At 36.6% G+C, this 25620-nt stretch overlaps 2 protein-coding genes and 1 pseudogene across 7 annotated transcripts in view; 1 reads left to right on the forward strand and 2 right to left on the reverse strand.

The window, feature by feature from the left end:
• LOC117286274 overlaps nucleotides 1-4081 on the reverse strand; it is a 5167-nt gene extending 1086 nt beyond the window's left edge. Inside the window, exons 1-3 of the mRNA XM_033763976.1 lie at nucleotides 4015-4081; nucleotides 525-793; nucleotides 61-234 (exon numbers count right to left, since the gene is read on the reverse strand). Coding sequence (XP_033619867.1) covers nucleotides 61-234; nucleotides 525-793; nucleotides 4015-4081 — 510 coding nt within the window. The remainder of the gene's footprint in view (nucleotides 1-60; nucleotides 235-524; nucleotides 794-4014) is intronic.
• The window catches only part of Cnot4 (CCR4-NOT transcription complex subunit 4), a 109172-nt gene continuing 83726 nt past the window's right edge, over nucleotides 175-25620 (forward strand). For all 6 annotated transcript variants that reach the window (XM_010616188.2, XM_010616191.2, XM_010616190.2 and 3 more), the window contains exons 1-2: nucleotides 175-263; nucleotides 981-1059. The gene's annotated coding sequence lies outside the window, so the exon portion shown is untranslated. The remainder of the gene's footprint in view (nucleotides 264-980; nucleotides 1060-25620) is intronic.
• On the reverse strand, nucleotides 10311-12037 carry LOC104856666 (annotated as a pseudogene).

Below are 25620 nucleotides of genomic sequence, written 5' to 3' on the forward strand. Positions count from 1 at the left end.
CGCTGGCCCTCCCAGCCGGATCGGCGTGCGCCTGCGCACCGGAGGCCGGAGGAGTCTTACCCTAATGTAAGATGGTGGCCCGTCTGGCTGTGGAACCCACCGAAAGCTGAGAGTCTCTCTCTCTCGGCCGTAAAGGTCGGACTGGCTGAAGCAACCAGGCCTGGTTCTGAAGAGTTTTGTCCTCGACACTCGCTCAGTGGTCTCTCTTGAGAACGCGGCAGCGCGTGGAGTCGGCTAAGGGAAAAGCGAGGCACGGCAGTCGGGTGAGTATACGGGGCTGGGCTTAGGGGAAACCCGGGGCTGACCGGCTACTAGAGCGCGGAGGCTTCGCGGGGATTGTGCAGGCCGCACCCCCCTTCCTCCCCCACCCCCCGCCTCCCCTTCAGCCTCCTCCTCTTCCTCGGCCTTTCTCCTCCTCCTCTTCCTCCCTCTCCCCTCTACGCCACAGCAATTACCACCAGGAAAAGGGAATGGGAAGGCGGCAGCGCCACGGCCAGCGCAGACTCCTTGGAGAATTTCCTTACCCGGGGATCCGAGGCGTCTTCCCGTCTCCAGCTCTCCCTTGCAGTTTTAGAGGGACAGGGTTTTGAGGTCTCAGTGCTCTTGCTTCCCCAGCCCCCTTTCTCCTCTGACGTCCTTTCCTGCTGGCCCAGTCTCCCAAGACCAAAGCCATCTCTTCCACTGTGACCCGTGTTGCTGCTGCTCTTTGAGCCTACTGCTTGGTGCCCACCGGTCCTGCTGCTGTGTTCTTCTTCACTGTAGCAGTTTGGAGTTAGTCCTTGTCCCCTTGAAGCTTATAGCCAGACCTCAGTGTGTTTGCCACAGGAGCGTCTTCCGACTTGCAGCTTTTGCCTTCACCACATCTGTCATCTAAAAGCTTCGCCTTAAGTATCTAGTTGCTATTGTTGTTGCTCTTTCTGACCCACCTGTTTCCCAGCCTTCTTGAGAATTGTCCATTCCTTCCCCTCTTTCCTATACAGATTCTTTCAACACTTCCAGAAAAAGGGATGCCCCGTGTTGGTCCTTGAAAAGTAGAAGTTGGGAAGTGAATGAAGTAAGGTAGGATACTATCAAACATTTGAGTGAAGATCTTTTATTTAGGCTGCTCAGAACGGAACATTTTCATTTTTGCTGTCAGTGATTTATTTTGTTGATTATTCGCTCTGTTGGGACGTGAGTCCCCGCTCCCCTTTCATTTTGGACCTCTTCCATGCTACCAGGCGTTCCTCTGAATTGCCTTTCCTCAGGCTCTGATCATACCAATAAATATTAGCCTAAGCATTTCAAAATGAGATAAATCTGGCATGCGCACAAATTCATCTGTGAACTCCACAAGCGAATATAAATGATATTTTGATTGTATTTGGGTTACAGATCCCGTCTATATTGAGAATTGATTATAACTTGAGTTATATTAATATTCAGTTTAATGTATGACATATTTATGGTTTGAGTTGGAATTTCCTCTAACTAATAATGGGATTTACTTAGTATTTTTGGATTTGGGACGTTTTCTCTTAGACATTTTCAAGATAGTAGTTATCTGAATAAATGGTCTTGGAGAATATATTAGCTATGTATGCAAAAAGAGAAACTGATATTTCTTTTGATAAACTTAAATCTCATTTTTCTACAGAAAAGAAAGGGGCTGGTAAAAAGCAATCACAGAGCTCTTTCTTATACATGCATTTAGTGGTGTTCACTCTTTGTTATCTATAGTAAAATGCAGAAAACTAGAAGCTTATGATGTACCTGTTTTAGTGAAAGCAAAATTGAAATGTGACTAATAAGGAACTTTTGCTATAACAGGCAACTTTGAAATGAAGAAGTAGGAGAAAAACAAACAGGATTATGTAGATCAGATACACATACGTTAAATTTCAACAGAAGACCTCGTGTTCTTAATGTATATGTAAAAGTATTTCAAGTAATAGTAACAATCTCATGCAGCAGTCTGTCTTATACTGGTAAAAGTGATAATACTTTAAGAGTAAATACAGATATAGTTCCTCTTTATTCACTTTCACAGTTATAATTTCTACATATTTTACCTACAGAACCTGAGGAATCTTAACATTTGTTCATATAGTCACTTGATTGTGCTTTTTGTAAAATAGAAAAGCTCTTTATAACTTTTTTCTGTTCAGCTGCCTTATCCTGATTTAAACTAAATAAATCTCTACTTTTCTAAGAATTGGAAGCAATAGAAGTAGCAGACCTTATCCTAAATTATAACTTGAAGTTTTAAAAAATAACTTCCTTTAGTTTATCAGTAGGACTGTTTTTAATATAACTGCTTTAAACTGTAAGTAAAAAATACATGCTGGTGAGAGGCTTGCTACTTTGTACAACCTTAACACAGGTCTGGAAACCTTTGGCAGTCAACTTGGCTGAATTGTAAGCATTGTGTTCTAAGGAGAGGACTATTTGTCTGACAGAAGGGGGTGAATGATTTTAATATTTAAAACTTTTTTTGTGTGTGTTTGGTTTTTTAAAGTCAGGGTTTGCTATGTGTTTAGCTCATGTTGGCCTCGAGCCTGCAGCGATCCTCCTGCCCCAGCCTCCTGAGGGCTGGGATTATGGGAGTGCACCACCTTGCTGGCTTTTCTTTGGCAGAAGTATTTGACTTGCTAAATATTTTAAGTAACTCTGCACCCCCTTGCTCTTTGCCTGCAGTCATCAAATTCTTAGTTTCAGCCCTGTGAATTAAAAATGAATTTACTTTGAAATCTTTGGGGTGTCTAATGAAAAAGTTCTTTGACACTTTGATAGGAAGCAAGAAACTGAAATTCGTAAATATTTTTATAGGTTTAAGTTCTTATTTATAACTTTATAAACATTTCAGCTTCATACTTTCATAATTTCTTTGATAATTTGCAATACTTTCTGCCAGGTTCAATTAGTTGAATTCTTCAAATGAATAGATTATTTGTATAAGAAGGTTTTAAACATGAATTACTGAAAGTTGGCATACAATTTGTTTTCTGAAAGTTGTACAGACAGTTCCTCAGTTCTATTAGGATGAACAGTTATAATTGAACAGCAAAATACAGGAAAATAAGATTGTTTTGTAATGCCTTTCAATGCTCTTTAGTCTAAGGGAGCAATAGCAATAGCTTGCAAATCATTACTTTGAAAAGAAAAAGGGTGTTGGCTAAGAATGAACTTCTAACACTAAGAGAGTTTTATTTATTTTGTGATGCTGGTAATAAAATTCACATAATGCTAATGCTTTCAGGAGAGTTATTTTAAAAATGATTTTGTGTGTTTTTAAGAAAATGAAAAACTAACTTCTTTGTTTAAGCAGTTTGGTTTTAGAAAGCTTTCTTTTCTCCTCCCTACTCCTGGCTTTAAAATGAAGCTACATTCTTAATGTCCATCTGTTCCCCCTACCCCCCATATAGGGGATTGAACTTGGGTCCTTATGCTTGCAAGGCAGGTGGTGGAACCACTGAGCTAAATCTCCGGCCCTACATTCTTAATTTTAATGAATTTTTTTATATGACTGTAAGAAATTTTTGACAGAATCTATCCCAACTCAGTGTTTGTTGTTTTTGTAGATTTTAAATGAGATAGAAAGTTTTAGGTAATTAAAACTTCAGCCTATGCTAAAAATTCAGTTAATTCTCTGTCAGTTTATAATACTGTCTTGAATTTTTGTGGAAAAGTTGCATTTAGCTCATTTGATTTTGAATAAAATAGTAGGGAAATAGGTTATAGAGGTTGTTGCTGTTCTAGAAACAGTATGACTAGAATGTAGTACATATTTTTCTCAAAGGATTTCTTAATCTAAATGGAACTTGTAAATGGTTTTCATCCCACTGGAATAACATGTATTGGATGAAACTTGTTAACATTGTGACATTTTACAAATTTTATGTTACTTCAGAGTTATTAGCAAAAATTCGCAAATGCCTATTCTTGATTGGAAAGACAATATCCCCAATATGTTATTTTCTTTTATTTCAGGTTGTTTGATTGTTTTGAGACAGAATCTCACTGTGTAACCCATACTGCCCTGTATTCTTCGTCCTTCTTCCTCAGCTTCCCACTTGCGGGGATTCCATGCATATGCCACCATGGCTGGCTTAATATCCCCAATATTTTATTTTAGTGTTTTGTTTTGGTACAGGGATCGAACCCAGGACCTGGTGCGTGCGAGGCAGGCAGCGGCACCACTGAGCTAAATCTCCAGCCCCCGAGTATTTTAAAGATTTTACATATATATTGTTTCCTTTGCCCTCACAAGTTCTAAGTACATAATTATAACATAATTTACTCAATTTTTGTAATTAAAAAAGATCAGTGAGTTTTGTTAATCATGTATTAAGTAGTTTCCTAAAAGAACTAATTTCAAAAGTATTTTAAATTTCCCTATATGGACATCTTTATTAGAAAAGCTAGTGTGGTAAATATCAACTTTTCTGAATGTAGTAATATTATCTAGTGGGTATTACACATTTGTCTTTTATAATATGACTCTTTCATTTTTTAGTCAGAAAATTGCTCTTGGAGAATGTCAAGACTATTTGGTCTTTTATTTTTAACGGTGCTAGGGATGTAACCTAGGGCCTCGAGCTTTCTTGCAAAGCCTAGAGCTTGCTTATAGCTATGTATCAGTTCCCCTATATTTAAGTGGCTTGTGTTTTTATCAGAAGAGGAAAATTTAAAGATAGTATGAGCTTGTTTTCCTTTCAAGAAGTTTTTTGTGAAAAAGGCTTCTTTTTACTAAAAAATCTCAATACAAGAGAATTGTCCTGTTTTAAGTTTTAATTGAGTTAAGTGATGGGCAGATGATGTTATTATACTGAGCCTTTCTGTTTGTATAGGTATATAAATCAAGTATCTGTTTTTAGATTTTTTTTTTGTACCAGGGATCGAACTTGGGTCCTTCCACTTGTGAGGCAGGTCACAGAACCACTGAGCTAAATCTCCGGCTCATCAAGTATCTGTTTAAAACCAAAAAAAATTTTGGTGTACTTATTAAAATCTCACTTTTTAAGAATGTAAAGCAATTATGGAGTAGAATTGTAAATCAGGATAATCATATTGGCTTGTGTACATGCCTAAAAACCAGTATGGAAAAGGAAAGTCAAGGCAAAAAAAGCAATATAATTAGAAGAATAAAATTATTTTTCCTAAATTTATCTATTTATCTATCTGTTTATTTATTTATTTTGATATCGGGGATCAAACTCAGGACCTTGCACTTGCAAGGCTGGTGGCAGAACCACTGAGCTAAATCCCGGCCCTAGAAGAATAAAATTCTTTTACTTAAAAATAATATTTGTTGAGCTAGGGCTGTAGCTCATTGTTGGAGCACTTGCCTAGTATGCACTTGGGTTTGATGCTCCAGACTACAAGCAATAGCAACACAAGAAGTATTTGTGTACTTTTTGGAAGGAATTCGTGAACCATATTTGTAGGAAATAGTGATTGATTTTTGAGTAATAACTATAGACTGAAACTATCAAAGAAGCAAAGTATTCCTTAACAGCAGCAAATACATTGTCATGAAGCCAAATATCTGGAATTTCTCAAGCATGATTTCAGTCCTTGAAATAAAGAGGAAATGTTGTTTTCTGATTATTTTAAAACCTTATTAATTCATTCCCTGGTAGGGCATCAGGTGTCTTCAGATCATGAATTTCCTGAACTAACATTGGCTGATTTGAGTTACTGAACATTGATTGTTAGCAGCTTTTTTCCTTTTTTAAAAACTAAAAAGATCTTTTCTCCCTCCCATGTTTGCTTGTAATTTTTTTTTTATTTCAGTAATTATTTTGGGGAACATTTTATGAATGTTAAAATTATATGAATATTTGTAAAACATTGCTTTGATAATACAATTTATCTTTACATAACAATTTCTTCCATTTTGATGATATTTTTTCCTCTGCCTTTTTTTTTTGGTACAGGGGATCGAACTTGGGTCTTACACTTGTGATGGCAAAACCACTGGGCCAAATCTCTGGCCCCGCTTGCTGTCTGTCTGTCTGTCTTTCTTTTCTTTTCTTTCTTTCTTCCTTTCTTCCTTCCTTCCTTCCTTCCTTCCTTCCTTCCTTTCTTTCTTTTTGTACTGGGGATTGAACTCAGGACCTTGGGCTTGTGAAGCAGGTTCGGTACCACTGAGCTAAATCTCGGGCCCTTAAAATTATAATATTTCTCTGCAGTTTTCCTGTCAAATTAAATCTTTCCAGAAAAATAAAGACAACATTAGTTTTGATTTTGAGGGGATGGTAGTATCTTAGTTACTTTCCTCTCATTTCTAAGACAAAAAACCCAACAAAGTTAAAGGAGGAAAGGTTTATTTGGCTTACAGTTTGCAGAACTTTTATTCAGACCATACTCATCTGGCTGGCAGGGTGGCAGAGGGGTAACAGGCGGAAAACAGCAAAAGCAAGAAGAGACTTTTAACAGCATCTCCCTATACCCCCTTTTATTCTGACTACTTAGAGAGGGTAACACTTACACCCTTTATCCGAGTTCACTCGGGTCTAGCATTGCACTATGAATCAGTCACACACTGTAGATTCAGCCACCTATGAAATAGCCCCACCTTATTCACGTGAGGTTTCGGGAGGATATCTAAACAGGTGGTATTGGGGATTGAATTCTAGGCTCCATGCTTGAAAGTGCCCTACTGCTGGACTGCACCTCCAGACCTTTTTAATTTTATTTGGAGACAAGGATTTGCTGAATTTCCTAGCCTTGTCTGGAACTGGCCACCCTCATGCCTCAGTCCTCCTGTCACTCAATTTCACATATTATTGACTCAGCCAGTTTGGTTTCATCTGAACCTCACTTTTTTTTTTGAGTACCTGGAGATCAAACTCAGGACCTTGTGCTTGCAAGGCAGGCATGGCCCCACTGAACTATATCCCCGGGCCTAAACCTGATTTATTTTACCCATCTTTTTCCTACTCTTTGCCCTGCATTATTTTGAAGCACATCTTAGTCATCACAACATTTCATTTGTACTAGAATTCTTTTGAAACAATGAAATATCTCAATTTTAAAATCAAAATTGTCAGCCCCCTTTCAAAAAGTCTTCAAATGTTTGTTATACGTCTGCTGGCTAGAAAGCAAGCAGCAAGCAGTCTATCTTGCCACTTTCATAATAATCTAACTAGTACTATCCAAATAATGCATATATAGTTTAAGTCCAGTGTGTTAGTGTAGGGGTATGTTAATAATACAAATAATGGGTATAATTAAGTCCAGTGTGTTAGTGTAGGGGTTTGTTAATCATGGGAGCTAAACTTTCTGGAGGAAGTGGAACTTGAATAATGAACATAGACTTATTCATATGGCAGAGCATCTCCAGAAGAACATTCCATGCATTCCATGTGGGGGATGGAAGTACCAACAGACACTTGATGATGGGGACCAGCGTGATGTGAGAGGGGTGTGAGGAGTCCCATCCCTGTGGAGTGAAATGTTAATTTGTGGGAGTGGTGACAATTTATAAGTTATATTATGAAAGATGTACTCAGAGTTTGGTTGAATTTTATCTAGCAAGCAAAAAGGAGCCAAAAGAGGTTGGTAGGGGCAAGAGATAATATGATGAAGGTGTTTTTAGAAAGATTGCTCTTTCAATAGTATACAGCATATTTTGGGATTGTCAGTTGAGTTTTGTTTGAAAAATTGAAGGCCAGCCCACCAAAGTAAGGGGTCATTCTGAGACGTATTAGGGTGGAAATTCTACAGGATTTGGAAGCTAACTGACAGTATCTCCTCTTCAGTCGCATATCCAAAAGTAATGTTAAGGTTTTGGAGCATAGAGGACAGAGGAAATGTGTTCTTTTTGTCTTCTGTGGTGAACTATAATTTGTTATCCCCACCCAGGTTTTTTTTCTTACTCTTTTTTTTTTTAGCTCTTTAAAAAATACATACATTTAATGTTGGTCTGTTTTAATGATAAGTAAAGCAATTCCAAAAATACAAACTGAACATCAGAGCCATGTGAACCACCATGATAAAATAAAACAGACATTCACAATAAGACATCTAAAGACAGTTTAGCTTGGTAAATCTTATACCAAGTATGGTAAAGAAAGAGTTACTGAAAATGTACTGCTGGTGTTCAGTTAGAATTAAAGGACTTTGGGGAAAATGAAATAATATGATACACGTGGAGTGTACATGGGATTTACATTTTCTGTTACCCCTAGATATAAACAAACATTCAAAAATCAACACAAACTCTGTGTGTTATTCAAAATATTGTAGCTACAAGAAAGGCAACTTTTAATAGCTAGGGGAAAATCAAGTTTTGGTGGAAGTAAACAGAAATGACAGTTTTTGATTTGCACTTTTGTAAAACTCATTTATACCTGATAAACCACGAACCAAATGCAGAACAATGAAGTTTTCTGCTTCTTTTGGCTATAATGTGATAAGAAAACGTCATCTTTTGAAGATGTTTAAAAAAATAAAGCAAATTTCTTTATAAACACTCAAATAATCAATTAATGGAATAAATAAGTACTGATCCACATTTTTGCCACTTTGTCATCACTACACTTTACATAGTTTTCATTTTGGCAGCAAATTCTCCCAATTTTTTTTTTATCTAAAATCCACCAATCATTTTTAAAAGTAAAATGTATAGCCACCAAAATAAGAATATTCTTCCGTTTACTCTTTGACTAAGAAACAAAACAGAACAAAACAAAAAGAAACAAGACAACTCTTAACACTGGTGATAAAAGAAACTTTTTTTTAAAACAGATAAAAATAAAGTTATCAGTTTAAATCTTGGTACATTTTATAAAAACAAGAGGTAATGTAATAAAGCAGCAGAAGCCTCAGTGGCAATATACTGTTTGTTAACCCTGTGCAGTAAAATACTTTGTTCATACTATATTCAAATATGACTAATAGTTACTACAGACATTTCAAGGAATCTTCCCCAAATCCCAGACTTACTGTTAAAAGTGACAGACATTTACAATCAAATGTGCCATGAAAACTTGAAAATGTTACTTCTGGTAGGAAATAATTTTTTGTTTGTTTGTTTTTGAGACAGGATCTCACTATGTAGTTGAGACTGACCTGGAACTCACTATGTAGCCCAGGCTGATCTTGAACTCGCAGCAATCCTTCTGCCTCATCCTCCCGAGTGCTAGGATTACAAGTGTGGGCCACCATGCCCGGCTAAATAATGTTGATATTATTTGAATTGCTTTAGGTATTGAACAGCTGAGTTGCAAGGACTGAGAGTGAAAAGCATTCTAAAAGCCCATGGATACTGTTGTTCACACCCTTCTTCAGTACACACTAAACTTGTTTGATGCATTTCTTTTCATACATAGCAAGCAGCAGCACCCAATAAAAGCCTGAGAAGAAATGCTCCTCTGTAAATACTACAACTATTCCTGAAAAATGAATTATGGGATATATATACTCCAAAGCTGCCCATTCCCATAATTTGTATTGCATAGGTCACATAATCTCTCTCTCTTTCTCTCTCCCTCTCTCTCTCTCTCTCTCTCTCTCTCTCTCTTTCTCTCTCTCACACGCACACACACACACACACACACACATGTACATGCAAAGAATATATTAAGATGACTGAAGTCTAGTCACAGAGCAGTTTACAGGCTCAATATATTTTTTACACTGCTTGAAAGAAAATTTCAATATTTATAGTCTTTTGGTAGGCATTATATGCACTGTACTTTATGAAATCTGAAAGGTATTGAAATAAATTTTTTCCCAACATTTTGGTATAACAGAACAGACAGTGTTTCTCCAAATAGTTGTACTATCTACAAGATCTGTTTGCTTTGATAACCACTAATCACAAACCCTGACTCAATGGAATAATTAGAAAAATTATCTAACACCATGCTTGAGTTTGTATCATTTTTAATATCCTATCCTAGAAACATTCTACAAATCTTATGATTTAAAAATTAAGTCTGGGGCCGGGGATTTAGCTCAGCGGTTCGGTGGCCTGCCTTGCAAGCACAAGGACCCGAGTTCAATCCCCGGTCCCCCCCCCAAAAAATAATAAAATAAATAAATAAATAAAAAATTAAGTCTGTTCTGATTTTTATTTTTTTTAATTTATTTTATTTTTTTGAGACAGAGTCTCACTATGTAGTTGAGACTGAACTAGAACTCATTATGTAGCCCAGGCTGGTCTTGAACTCACAGCAATCCTCCTGCTTAGCCTCCCGAGTGCTGGGATTACAGCTGTTCTGATTTTTAAGCAATAACTTTTTTGACATTCATTGACAAGTACATGTTAAGGCTAGTATCATCTCCTGTGACTATTTTGTTTGATTTTGATGATACTGTTTTTTAAGAAAAATAATAAAAGCCAGACTCCTTTAGGGCTTTGAACTGTACCTACCGAAAATGAGTGCAGTGAACATAATATTCAGTCCTATAGTCAGGATGCAGTTGCTCCTTCCCATTCCACAAGATACTGCACCTTTTCATTGAGTGTCACCACAGCCAAAATGCAATACTTTTTGCCACATGCTATTCTACCTGCTGCACCAAAATAACTAGTAATGGAGTTTTAGATGACTGAGTTGTAACTCTTGATCTTCTAAGTTATTTAGGATCTCTGTGTTGAGTTCTTCAAATTGATAATCTTCTTGGTCTTCATCATCTTTTACAATTTCTGAGTTCTGAGTCTGGAGTGCTCTTCTTGGAAGATGACCTCTTCTACGCAAATGTGGTATTGCACCAGGCCAAGATCTACCTATGTGAGTCCTTTTTCTAGAATCAGATAAGCCATAATGCTTGGAAATACTGAATGAGGTAGTTTGTTTTGTAGTGGGAGTAGCTGTGAAATCCATATCCAAAATATCTGATGAATATACACTTCCCTGAGTTATCCCTATAGAACAAGGTAAATCCAAGGCAGGATTCTCAGAAATTGATTCCATATCTAAAGGTGGCTCAGCAGTTTTTTATGTCATTTTTCTTATATATGGGCTAGAGGGATGACCTACACATCCCCCTTTCCTTTCTTTCTATTCCATTGCTTATTTCTCTTGGATCAGATACAGGTTTGGATGTCTTTCTGTCTTTAATTTTAAATTCATGTGATGTTCCTTCATGTTCTTTATCTGCTTTGAAAGCCACATTTGGTGGTACAAGGGGAGCATGAATTCGTAACCTAAATAAATGCTGCTTCTTTGTTTCTTTTTTTCCCCCATTAAGTTTACTGGCACACTTAAACAATACAGTTACATTTATAATTGGGATCTTGTACCTTTGCATGATATGTCTTGGTTATTTTTCTCCATACCCCTGCCCTCTCCCTTCATCTCCTTCACCCTTCTTCTTTATTTCTTTCCCAGACATAAACATGGTCTTGTAATCATTTAAGGCCTCCAGAACATGCTCATATCTTTCAAATTTTGGTGTGTCTGCCAGCTCTCCGGGGTGCAGTCAGTATATCCCAGTTTTCATTAATATATGTCATATGCTCAAGTTCAGAATCAAAGTATTTCTTTTTGTGAATAACACTTACGTTGTAAAGGCAAAAGTGTGCTATATCTACCCACTGTCATGGTAGACGTTTGAGGTATTCTGGTCCAGAACTGCAGAAAGAGCAAATAAATGTATAAAATCTATCTCCAAAATAGCATTGGCTTTTAAAGGCATTGCACACAATCTTCATGAAGCCACTGCTTACATTTATAGCACTGTAGCACCTTTAAATATCAGTCTCCAGGGCCTCCACAATAGCAGTAACACTGCTGAACATTGGTTTTATGACCTGTGTCCCATTCAAGGTCTGCCACACTATAGGGTAATGTCTGCTCCATGACTTGCAATGCTTTGGCATTTGGTCCTTTCTTAAGCGCACCACCACCTTTGTTGTTATAAAACACACTGTCAACAGAGCCATTTTTATTTGAATCAATCGCACTGGAATCAGTGTGAGGTGTATGACACAATTGATGATACTTTTGGCCACACTTATCACATATAACCATTTCATTAGGAGCTTCTGAACACTCTTCTTGACATACCATACAGATCATTTCCCCACTTCAGTGGCTCCCAGATGTGCCAGCATCCACATTATCTCACCATGAGATGTTTCCTTTTCATCAGTACTATGTAATATTTCTATCAAAAGCTTTTCACAGTTTTCAAAATTATAACTTCTAATAGCTGTGTAATATTCCATCTGTTTGAGTGTCCTTCCAGAGAACTCAGGATTTAGAACTGTCTTCAAATATGAAGCAGTTCTGTTTCAATATGATTATCTTTTTGATAGTTCCAAGATAAAACAAGCCATCTGACCATCTAGCTAGGATATTCTGACCCTCTTCAAATTTACATGCTGGCTTTTTGTCTTTATGTCCATCCTATCCCTGTAGAGTCTCTCATTTGGGCACATCAGTGGTGACAGCCAACTGCCCTCAAACACAGCCCACTTTGCTGCAGTCCTTCGCCATTTTGGTTTCCTGCAGACTTCTGGTGCATTCTGGGAGAGTGGAGGGACTCCCAGGGCCGAATGGCAGCTCTCCAGGACTGAGGCAGGGACTCTTTTGTTCTTATTCTCGAGACAAGGTTTCACTAAGTTGTCCAGGCTGGCCCCAAACTCCTGAGCTTGATGATACTTCTGTCTCAGGTGGGACTACAGGCATGCACTACTGTGCCCCACATAGAGCCTAGTTATTTTTGAAAGGAAGTGATACAGGATTACTCAAATAACTTAAAAAAAAAGAAGAAAATAGCTACTAGTATTTTTTAATAATTTTAGCTGTTCATTACAGAGAAATAACTTAGAAAATAAAGAAACATTATGTGATAGTTAAGAGATGAAACATCACATTAAATAAAAGAAATTTATGTATCAGCTGCATTGATGTGTTTATTAGAAGGGATATTAGGAGACTTAGATTTGGATAGTGATAAGCAGTAAATGTTATTGGGTATCTCTAGAGTGTAATAATGACCTGCTTAAAGCAGAAAGGTTGGCAGACAATTTTGATGAAGTAGGGAATTAAATTTTACTAGTTCTGAGCTCCCTTCACCTTGGATAAGATTAGGTCAGTAGTCCAAAGAAGAGTATAGGGGAAATGGTGAAACATAGAAATGTATTTGATTTACTGTGATATGCTTTGTTTTTGTTTTACAAAAGATTAAAGTCAGCCATATTTGTTCTGGTTAAATTTTTTCTTTAAGTTCTGAGAACCTTGAACCTTTTTTGTTAGTTGAGCCTTTAGTAAGCCAGCTTTCTTCATCAATTATATATTACTAGACAGCATGCTTGCTTTATTTTATGATGGAAAACTTCACATTTTGAAGTAAAAAAAAAAAAGATGTATTGCTTCTGCCCAACTCCCTTGTACCGAAGGTTGAACTCAGCTTTTGCATTGAGCTATATCTTCAGCCCTTTATTTTTTGTGGCAGGGTCTTGCTAAGTTGTAGGTGCAAGCTTTGATCCTCCTGCCTCATCCTCCCAGAACACTGGGATTACAATGTACACCACTATGACTGGGCTCACTTACAGCTTTAAAATTAAACTTAATTTTACCAATAATTTTCTTTCTTATGATAAAAGTTAGGACCTAACATAATGCGATAGTCCTTTTAGGTACTTATGAAATATGATAATAAAACCAATGACACAGACTAGTCCATTATTGGGAAATACAGGATGAATATTTCTAACCTGAAAATATCAAATACTGCAAGATCTGAAACTAGAGTACTGACATGACAGCCATGTGTGGAAAATTCTACACCTGATCATGTGTGTTAAGTTGCTGTCAGAAGGCCGGCAAACTAAAACTTTTATCCGGTAACATCAGTTTCTCTCTAAGTGTTTAAGGTGTATAGGAAACAAATGACACACTTGGGTCCTAATCCCAAGATGTTCCATTTTTTATTTGCAAATATTTGAGAATACAGAACAGTTGGAAATCTGAAGCAATATTGGTCCCAGGTATTTCAGATATGTGCTATTCAACCTGTCATCCATTTTTCATTGACATTTTCTCTATCCTTAGAGTTCTTTAATCCCTGTAATGTGACAGAGCTATTTTTGACTTTTTATTTTATTTCTTCATTTAGCTGGTTATGTGTGCTTAAAATATGATGACTAGAATAAAAATGTATTGTCTTCTGCTTGGGTGTTTTTTTGTTTTTGTTTTTGTTTGTTTGTTTGTTTGTTTTGGCTTTTTGAGACAGGGTCTCAGTGTGTAGTTGAGACTGACCTGGAACTTATTATGTAGCCCAGGCTGGTCTCAAACTCACAGCAATCCTCCTGCCTCAGCCTCCCAAGGAAGGGCTGGGATTACAGGCATGCGCCACCATGCCCGGCTCATGCTTGGGTGTTTTAACAAAAGTTTAGATGTGTTAATTTTGGATTTAAGGTTGAGTTGAGATATCCTTTGTGTAGGAGAACCTTGAGAAAGGTTATTGCCCCCAGAGTATGTGAGAGGGAAGAAAATATCAAATGTGCAGTATAGGAGAACCTTGGTATTGGGGAATATTTTTAGTAGTAACTGCAAACCCATTCTTTCCCCTCAAGAAGTTTTAATCCTTTTACTAAGTAGTTTGGATATTAAATCCACCCCCACCCCCAGCAAGATGCTATTAGATTATGAAACTTTTGAGAGGGGTCCTTAGGTCATTGAGGATGTGCCTTTGAAGGGGATTAAGCGACCTTGGCTTCTTCTTCTTTTTGCTTCCTAACATTGAGGTGAGTGGTTTTGTTTTACCACATTTCCTGCCATTACTGTCCAGCCCAATCACCAGAGGCCTACCTGGTCTCCCTGATTAGGACTAGAACCTCTAAAACTGGGAGACACCACCACCTTTTTCTCTTTATAGATTATCTCAGGTATGATGTTAAAGTGACAGCTAACACATCTTTGAGGTATGAAGTCCCTTGTAAGAGTGTCACAGTGGGTAGGTTAACAGTGGGCAAAGGGAGGAAAAAATTACTGCTCCAGAAATCTCTTCCAAATAGTTTGGAGATCAGATATTAATTTGAATTCATTTTGAATTATTAATAGTTTACATATTTTTCATTCTGACAGTCCTTGGGAGGATGCTGGTTTTGTGTGACTGACTGGGGCACGTTGGTTAGCCAGGAGGCTATGTGCTTTGTGTACCTAGAAAGTGGAAGACAACAAATAAAGTTGGGGATACCTCAGATTTTAATAATTTTTCTTGTACATTTTTGCCTCAGGCAGTGTTAGCACTGTTTGCTTTGCTGCCTTTGGTTACACACTTGTGATTTTCTTTTCTATTTTTTTGGGGGGGGATATATATCTAGTGCTTGATTAAATATATATAGTCTCATAAGAAGAGTAGTGAATGTGTCCTTCAGCCAACAAAGTGTGTGTGTGTGTGTGTGTGTGTGTGTGTGTGTGTGTGTGAAGACTTTATGAAGTCTCTCTCTGCTCTGATGTTATTATTAGTTGGAAAGGCTACAGTGCTTAGCCTTTTTTTCATTCAAACTAGTGTCCCTGTGCAGGTTTATGTATCTTAATCTATCTCAAAAATTGGCAAATTCATGTCTTTTCTTTGCTAGAAGGGATGGGGAATTGGAAAGAGAAGAAATTGATAATGTGGTGTGCCTGTTCTGCTCATGTGTTAGGATTGTTTTATGAACTTTTGCCTTTTATTTTTAACTTATGTAATCAGTTATAAAATAACCTCATAAGTTTTCAGTGAGTCCTCAGAAACCTTTTAAGAGGCCCTTTAGCAATAGAATTGGTGATATATTAAGGAGTACCTATATAGTTTACTTAGTGATACTTTTGGGAATTTCTTGCTTCTGTCTTTTATGCTAGACCTAGTATAGATATGAATTTTTTTCCCAAAAGATAAAGCTGGTAGTCTTTAAGGTTGAAAATACCTTCCCTCTACTGTATTCAAATCTGTTTTGATGCTGATGAAAACAAGGATCAAGTAAAATAATTCAACAAAGAAAATTTTGTTAGCCATGTTTTTTTGTTTTAAAATTTTTATTAGTACATGTGTGCAGTAAATAATTATTAAATTAATCATGGGGAGTTGGCCTAGAAAAGTTTTTTTCAACAGCTTTGGAGAGCTCTTGTAATACATGATGTATTTGTGTTTACACATTATACCTTGTGTGCATGTACGTTGGGAATTCCTTGCCCATTGTAAATCTGTTGTTCTATGACTGAGCTACGTACGCCCTTACTCTAGATTATGTTTTTTTGAGACAGAGTCTGTAGAGCATATCATGAACTTAAAGGAAATACTGTTTTCAGTTTTGGAGTAAAGGACTAACAAGTGGGTTTTTTGTTGTTGTTGTTGTTGTTGTTTTTTAGTTTTCAATAACCTGTAGTTTTCAACTCATGCTCCTTGAACTCCTCTTTACCTTCTTTGGGCCTCAGTTTTCTCTTTTATGAAAAGACCAAGGATTGTTTTATGGAATAAGTCAGTTAATGTATGTAGAGTTTAAAGCAGTGTTTGTCATATAGCTATATATACTATATAGATATAATAAAAAATGATGGCTGAGGGTTTTTTTTTTTGATGGCTGAGTATTTTTTTGATGGCAGAGAAATATAGTTGTGGTTGATAAGAGAGAATCATCACAAGGTTTATTGTTTAAGTCAGAGATGGAAGATGTTTTATGTTTTTGTTGGGGATGGGGATCAAACCTAGGGCATCATTTATGCAAGGCAAATACTCTTATCACTGAGTTATACCCCTAACCCTGAAGAATGGTTTCATGTCCTTGGTGGCAAAGAAGTATTTGACTTGAGGTGGACAGAGGAGTTTTGGTCTGTTTTTACTGATAATAGTGACCTACTATTAAAAGCAACTCAAATAGTACCTGATAGGCATTCAGCAAATATCGGATAAATGAGACAGAGAAGTCAAAAAACCCAAATTAAACTTTTAGGATCCTCATCTTTCAGGGATAGAAGTGAAAAATGTATTATTAAAGCAACAATTGTAGAGCTAGAAGTGAGATGGAAAAGTTTAACTCTTGGAAAGCAAGAAAGAGATTATTTTTATTCTTTCCATGAGAGACATCAGAGGGACAAGGAAGATCCAGGATAGTGTAGCATCCAGGTAGCCAAAGAAGTTTCAAGATGGAAAGGGGTTGACATAGCCCAGTACACCACTCAAGGAGAGTGAGGACAGAGACAGAACCTTTTGATTTGGTAATATGATGATCCACTGATCACATTAGAGCCATTTTAGTAGGCAGGGAATGTCAATCAGATTGTGAGGAAATTTAAGGATGTGGTGGTTAAGTGTGGATTGTGGTAAAGACAAGTCAAGAAAATGACTGCAAAGATGGCAAGAAAACAGATTTTAATAAAAACATTCTTAGTTATTGTATGTCTCCTTTGAGTCTAGTACTAGAGATGAGAAAACTTGGACTGTTTTTGTCAAACTTTTTTTTTTTTTGAGATAGGGTCTTGCTGTGTAGTTCAGGTTAACGTTGAACTCACTGTGCAGCGCAGGATTGCCTTGAACTCCAGGCAGTCCTCCTGCCTCAGCCTCCCAAGTGCTGGGATTACAGGCATGTACCACATACCCGGCCTGCCAAACTTTCTTAAGTTTTATAGCATAGAAGATGTATTGTATATGCTGTTCAGGGCTTGGCCACTTGCTTACTGTGTGACCTTGGGAAAAATGTGCTTAATTTTTTTATGTGTCACTTTTCTCACTTGTAAAATGGAAGCAAAAGGAACACCAATTTTGTAGGTCTGTTTGGAGGATTAAATTATTTAATCTGTTTTTTTTCTTTGGTACCGTGGATCAAACTCAGGAACTTGTGCTTAGCAAAGCAGGCGACAGAATCACTGAGCTAAATCCCTGGCCCCAATTTATTGAATCTTTTAAATACAATTAGAAAAAATAATCTTTTAAAAACAGAAAAAATAGCCCAATTAGAAGATTAGTATATTGTAAACATTTACTAAATATTGGCTATTATTATATACTGCTGAATGAGACACAGTGGAGGGCCTAGAGAATAGTGGAAAGAAATAAATTACTAAAATTATTGCCAATTAATGGCAAGAATTAAATGGAAAGACCTTAGGGTCTTTTCTCTGGCTGCTTCCACTGCCTGGAAAGAGTTTTCTATGTGAGATGTGATCAGAATATACTATTAATATTTAAATTTTTGAAAGTTTATTTCACTGAAATACATATTGCCATTAATCCCATTCAAAATATTCCCCCTCACTTCAAACACACTTATCCTATCATTTTTTACCACTTTTTTTTAATGGTACATTTTAGATATACATAATGATAACATTCATCATAGAGAATTTGTACCTGTACATGATATATCTTGTTTCTTTTTTTCCCATTTTCTCCCCTCCCTTCAACCTCTCTTCCTCTCATATTTATAAAAGATTTATTTATATTTTTCCATTTATTCTTTTTCCTGTCCCTTCCTTCCTTTCCCCTCCCCCCTTTTCCAGCAGATTGTGTTTTTGTTTTATTTTAATTAATTAATTAATTAATTTTAGTGTTTCTCTTTAAAATCTTTTGGTTTTTTTTGTTTTTGTTTTTGATACCAGGGATTGAACTCAGGACCTTGTGCTTGCAGGCAGGCAACTGAACTAAATCCCTGGCCCTCTGTTTTAAATTCAGATCCTTGATCTATTTCAATTTTAGTTTAGTACATGGTGAAAGATATGGGTCTAGTTTTAATCTGTAGCCTGTGAAGTCTGTTTTTCCAGGCTATCTTTCTTTGGTGAAAGCGTGTGGCCCTTTTATTAAAGGAGACTGAATGTGTTTGGAGTTGTTTCTACATCTTCTAATCAGTTCCACTGATCTTAAGGTCTGTTTTGTTTTTTTTTTTTGAGACAGAGTCTCACTATGTAGTTAAGACTGACCTGGAACTCACTATGTAGCCCAGGCTGGTTTTGAACTCTCAGCGATCCTCCTGCCTCCTGTGCTGGGATTACAGGCATGTGCCACAATGCCCGGTTAAGGTCTATTTTTTTTTTAACAGTACCATGCAGTTTTTATGACAGTAGCTTTGTAGTATAATTTCAAGTCAGGTGCTTTTGCTATTCTAGGTCTTCTAGTTCCAAATAAATTTTAGTATTGTTTCCTCTAATTCTGTGAGATACGCTATTGGTATTTTGATCGGAATTACATAAAATCTGTATAACAGTTTTGGAAGTATAGTCATTTTCACTATATTGGCCCTACCCAAGAACAAGGGATATCTTTCCATCTACTGATATCCTCTTAGATCTCCTTTTTCAAATTACTATAATTTTCAATGTAAAGATCCTTTCACTGGGCATGGTGCCACACACTTGTAATCCCAGCACTCGGGAGGCTGAGGCAGGAGGATCACCGTGAGTTCGAGACCAGCCTGGGCTATGTAGTGAGTTCCAGGTCAGTCTCAACTACATAGTGAGACCCTGTCTCAAAAAACCAAAGAAAAGAAAAAGAGAAAAGAAGAGAAGAAAAAAGATCTTTCACTTCCTTCTTTAGATTGATTCCTAGGTATTTCATGTTTTTGTTTGCTGTTGTGAAAGGTATTGTTTCCCTAATTTCTCTCTCAGTAAGTTTATTTGTGTATAGGAATGATTTTTGAGTGTTCACTTTGTTTCCAGCTTTGCTACTGAATTTAGTTATAAAGTGTAGAAGGCTTTTGGTGGAGGTTTTGCAGTCATCTATGTAGAGTATAATGATCATTTCTTCCTTTCCTATCCTTATTCCTTTTATTTCTTTCTCATCTAATTACTGTAATGTTTCTAGAACTATATTGAATAAGAGTGATGATAATGGACATCCTTGTTTTGTTCCTTATTTTAGATTGAAAGCTTTCAGTTTTTGTCTATTTAGTATGATGTTAGTTGTTGGTTTGTTAGAGATTGCTTTTATCAGATTGAGGTAAAGACCATCTATTCCAATTTTCTGTAGTTGTTGTTGTTGTTGTTGTTGTTTTAATCATGAATAGGTGTTTGATTTTGTCAGTGCTTATTCTGAATCTATTTGATCATTTGATTTTGGGGGGGGTACTAGGGATCAAACTCAGGTCCCTTGTGCTTGTGAGGTAGGCGGTGGACCCACTGAGCTAAATCCCCCGCCCTGAATCTATTTGATCATGTGGTTTTTGTCCTTAGCTCTGCTATATTACATTTATTGATTTGTGTATGTCGAACTGTCCTTGCATCCCTGGGATGAATTCTGCTGGGTCATGGTGTATAATATTCTTGGTGATTTGCTGCTTTCTGTTTGCCAGAATCTTACTGAAGATTTTTGTATCTATGGTCATTAGGAAGATTGGCCTACAGTTCTCTTTTTTGGTTGGTTCCTTCTCTGGTTTTGCTGTCAGAGTAATGTTTGCTTCCAGGAATGAATTTGGAGGGATTTCTTCCCTTTCAGTTTCATTGAAGAGTTTGAGAAGTAATAGCATTAGATCTTGTCTAAATTTCTTGTAGAATTCAACGGTGAATCTGTCGGGGCCTAGGTGTTTCTTTGTTGGTAGGTTTTTAATTACCATTGTTTGATATTGGTTTATTTAGAATGTTTTATATCTCCTTGATTCTGCTTTGGTAATTCATATGTATCTAGCCATCTGTCCATTTTTTCTGTTTTCCATCTTATTAGAACACAGATTCTTGAAATAGGTATTGATGATCTTCTGGATTTCTGCAGGATCTGTTTTTATTTCACCCTTTTCATTCCTAATTACATGGATTTGAGTATTTTCTTTCCTTTTTTTTATAAGATTGGCTAAAGGTCTGTTAATTTTATTTAATCTTTCAAAGAACTAGTCTTCGATTCATTGATTCTTTTATTACTTTCTTAGTCTTCATTATAATAATTTCTGCTCTGATCTTTATAATATCCTCCCTCATATGAGCTTTTGGCTTGGTTTGCTCTTCTTTTGTAGAAGATTGATGTTCAACATCGGTTGTTTATTTGAGTTCACTCTGTTTTTCTGATATGAAAGTCCGCGATAAATTTCCCTCTTAGGATTGCTTTCATCATGTCCCATAAGTTTCTGTATGTTGTATTGGCATTATTTAATTGTAAACACTGTCTAATTTGTTCTTTAATTTCACCTGTGACTCATTGGTTGTTCAGGAGCATGTTACTGAATTTCCACGTTTATGATGTTTTTTAGTTTCTTTTGCCATTGATTTCCATTTTTTTTGCACTATGGTCTGAATATACATGAGATAATTCCTTTGCATTTACTTAAGTATGTTCTGTGAGCTAGTATGTGGAGACCAGCCCATGTGCAGCTAAGAAGAATGTATATTGTGATGTTGTGAGGTGGAATACTCTATAGACATCTCCTAAGTCCATTTGTTCAAAAGTTTGGTTTGTTTCTGATATTTGTTTGTTGATTTTTTTTTGTCTAGTTTATCTGTCTGTGACAGTGGGGTATTGAGGTTCCCCATTACAAGTTTATTAGTGCTTATTTGATTTTTTGTGTTCATTAATATTTGTTTATATAGGGCTGGGGATTTAGCTCAGTGGTTCCGCTGCCTGCCTTGCAAGTGTAAGTTTGATTCCCGGTACCAAAAAAAAATTGTTTATATAGTTGGGTACAGTGATATTTGGTGCATATATTTTTATGATTGTCATCTCTTCCTCTTGGATTGTTCCCTTTACAAGGATGCAGTGTGTTTCTTTGTCTCTTAATCAGTCTTGGTTTGAATCTACTTAGTTTGCAAATAAAATAGCTACTTCTGCTTTTTCCAGGTTTGTCTCATTGAGTATTGTTTTCCATTCTTTGACTTTCATACTGTGAATTTCTTTTTGAATTAAATGTGTTTCTTATATGCAGCATATTGGATCTTGCTTCTGGATCCATTCTGCCAGTCTATTTCTTTTGAATGATGAATTGAGACCATTTACATTGATGATTATAACAATGTATTGGCTTATCCTTGTCATGCTATTTTCCTGTTGGTGGTTTTCTCCTTTTTTTTTTTAAATCCCCCTTTGTTTAATTACTTGCCTAGTGGATTCATTCTGTTGGGGTTCAAGGAGTTGTAGTCCTCATTATCTTTATAGAATCTTTCAGAACATTTTGGAGTACTGGTTTGGTGGTCATGCATTTCTTCAGGTGTTCTTTGTCATGGAAGTATTTCATTTCTCCATTAATTTTAAAAGATAGTTTTGTTGAATACGTCAATCTGGGTTGGAGGTTGTTTTCTTGGATGCTTTTTTTGTACCAGGGATCGAACTTGGGACCTTACCCTTGTGAGGCAGGCATCAGAACCACTGAGCTAAATCCCTGGCTGGAGGTTGTTTTCTTTTAGGGCTTGAGATACTTTACAAGTTCTCCTTGACTTGAAGGTCTGTGTTGAGAAGTCTGCTGAGAGTCTGATGGGCTTCCCTTTAAATATGATGTTTCTTTTTCTTTTTTTTATACTGGGGATCAAACTTGGGTCCTTGTGCTTGCAAGGCAGGCAGCAGAAACACTGGCTAAATCCCCTTTCTCTGACAGTTTTTAATATTCTATTCTTTTTTTTTTTCAGCTTTAAGTGAGTTTATTGGTACATTTTAGGGATACAGTACAGTTATATTCATTATTGGGATCTTGTACCTCTACATGACAAGTCTTGATTCTCATTTTTTCCCCTTACCTCTGCCCTCCCTTTACCCCTTCCTCCCCTCCCCATCTACAAACACTTTATTTTCATCTTTTCATTCTTTAATATTCTATTCTTATGTTGAATTTCTGGAAGTTTGATAATTATATGATTTTTTTTAATGGCTAATTGGAGTTCTGTATGCCTCCCTTATCTCTGTCAAATTCTTTGTCCCTGCTTGGGAAGTTTTCTGCCATTACTTCTGTGAACAGTTTTTTTGTTTTTTGTTTTTGTTAGTGCTGTCTCTTGCTTTTTCATGGACCCTGATCAACCTAAAGTTATTCTTTGCATTATCTAGAAGTTGTTGGATTGATTTGTTTTGTGGTCACTTGTTATTTTTAAGAAATCTTTCAGGCCGGGGATTTAGCTCAGCGGTTCTGCTGCCTGCCTTGCAAACGCAATGACCTGAGTTTGATCCTCGGTACCCCCACCACCACAAAAAAGAAAGAAATCTTTCTTTTAATGATCATTAACCATACTCCTGTGTTCTAGATCTGATATTCTGCCCTCATATTGGGTCATTGTGCTGTGTATACTTTCAGTGGAGTTTTTAATCTTCTAGAAATCTGTTTGAATCTGTTTCATGGATTCCATTTCTTTCTTATGCTGGGTATTGATGGTTTCTATCATTTTCTTACACTCCTCTATTTTTAAAAATCTGTATGTGCTCCAAGTCACTGACCGTGTCTTTCATTATGTTCACCACCTGTTTAGTTATCTGAGATTGTTTCTGATTTGATTTTTTTCTACAGATTCATTCATGTGCTTTGTTAATTCTGCTGTTACCAGTTCAGAAAGTCCAGGTGATTGGCTTTCAAATTGTCCAACCTCGTTGTGCCTTGAATTTGCCTTTGGTGAGCTGGAAGTCTGGGGTTGCGTCTTAAGTGTCTACTCCTCTCTCTCTCTTTCCTTGGTTGATGCTTGTAAATTCCTTATGGCGGGTAGCTTTATTGCTAGTATTTAGAACCCTTAAAAGATGAGTACTTCTCAGGGATGTCTTTCAGATACACCTGGCTTTCTCACCACTTTTGGAAGCCGTTCTGGAAGTCCCCTTTTGTAAATGTCTTTATGATGTATGATCAAAAATCCTGTGAATGCGGCTGCCAAGTGCCAAACAAAGGAAAGGCAGGGTTGTAGAAACATTATGGTGTATCCTCATCTACTTTATTCACCTGAACTAGCAACGTGTGACTTCTTGCTCTTCACAAAAATCAAAATGACCACAAAAGGTATGTGTTTTGAATCCATTCAGGACTTGGAAGCAGCCATTGCTGTACAACTAAAGACACTCAGGAAAGAGAACTTCCATAACTGTTTCAGAAAGTGGCAAAACAGATGGACTAAATATGTTTAAAGGAAAGTGTTTTGAGCAGGATTAGTGGTAGTGTATCTTTTATTGGAACAACTTTTTGGGGGGTACCAGGGATTGAACTCAGGTCTTTGTGCTTGCAAGGCAGGCCACCAAACCACTGAGCTAAATCCTTGGCCCTATTGGAACAATTTTTAAAAATTAAGCATTCACTATATATTTCAGTCACATCTCATATATCCATATTACTGTCTCTGGCCCTTCAGACTTTTGTTTAAATAATTGCCTTTCTCAGAAGACCTACCCTGCTTATTTTTAATTGATTTCAGGGTCTAATATTTGTATTATTTTACTTTTTGTTTAATAATTATCTAACATATAATCCACTTATTCATTATATATACTATTTGTTGTTTTGTTTTTTTGGTACCAGGGGTTGAACTTGGGACCTTGTGCTTGTGAGGCAGGCCACTGAACCACTGAGCTAAATCTCTGGCCGTGATGTTTGTCTTTCTATGCCTGCTTTATATGCTTTTAACATAACTTCCTCCAGGTTTATCTGTGTTGGATTTTATGCCTGGGTTCCCCACCCCTGGCTGAATAGTATTTGTTTATATGTATATACTGCAGTTTCTTTATTCATCTGTTGATGGATACTTAGGTTGATTTTATATTTTAGCTTTTGTGAATAGTGCTGCAATTGATCAAACGTAAAAGTGCAGATACTGCTTTGACATACTCATTTCATTTCCTTTAGATAAGTACTCAGTAGTGAGATTGCTCGGTTGTATAGTAAGTAGTTCAGTTTTATTTATTTAATTATTTATATTCTCATTGAGCTTATTGGTACATTTTAGGTACTGTAACAGTACAGTTACATTCATCCTTGGGATCTTGTACCTTTACATGACAGGTCTTGGTTCTCATTTTTTTTCCTTTACCCCTGCCCTCCCTTCACCCCCTCATCCCTTCCCTATTTACAAATACTTTATTTTCATTTTCTCATATTTTTTCTTTTCCCTTATTTCCTTTCTCCTACCTTTCCCACTTCCTCTACACCTTTAGCCCTTTTCTTCCTATTTCACATTGTCAGTTATACCATTAGGATCTTATGTACAATTATAGTTTTTCACACCAGAGAAACTATTCAGTATTTATACATGTGTGACTTATTTCACTTAAGAGTATATCCTCGCTGGGGATTTAGCTCAGTGGTTCTACCACCTGCCTTGCAAGTACAAGGACCCAAGTTTGATCCCTGGTATATATATATATATATCTCCTCAATATGCATCCATTTTCCTATGAATGACTAATTTCTCGTTTTTTATGGCTGAGTAGTATTCCATTTTATAGAAAAACCACATCTTCTTTATCCAGTCTCCAACTGATAAACTATCCTAGAAAAAGACAATGAAGGTCACAACACCATGAGGCCCAACAGAGCAAATCAAATAGGTAAGGCAAGAGACTAAAAGGAGAGCGGGAAAAATTAAAAAGAGTCAACAAAAGGACAATAACATGACAATAATAAGTCAGTATATATTAGTTATAACCATCAATGTCAATGGCCTCAATTCACCAATCAAGAGAAATATACTGGCAGAATTGATTAAGAAGCAAAATCCAACAATATGTTGTATACAAGAAACAAACCTATTGCAAAAAGAAGCCTATAGACTGAAAGTGAAAGGATGGAAAACAGTTCTCCATGCGACAGAAGCCCAGAAAAAAGCA

The sequence above is a fragment of the Fukomys damarensis genome, unplaced genomic scaffold, assembly GCF_012274545.1.
Source record: "Fukomys damarensis isolate Sample0158 unplaced genomic scaffold, DMR_v1.0_HiC HiC_scaffold_16, whole genome shotgun sequence".
Lineage (NCBI taxonomy): Eukaryota > Metazoa > Chordata > Mammalia > Rodentia > Bathyergidae > Fukomys > Fukomys damarensis.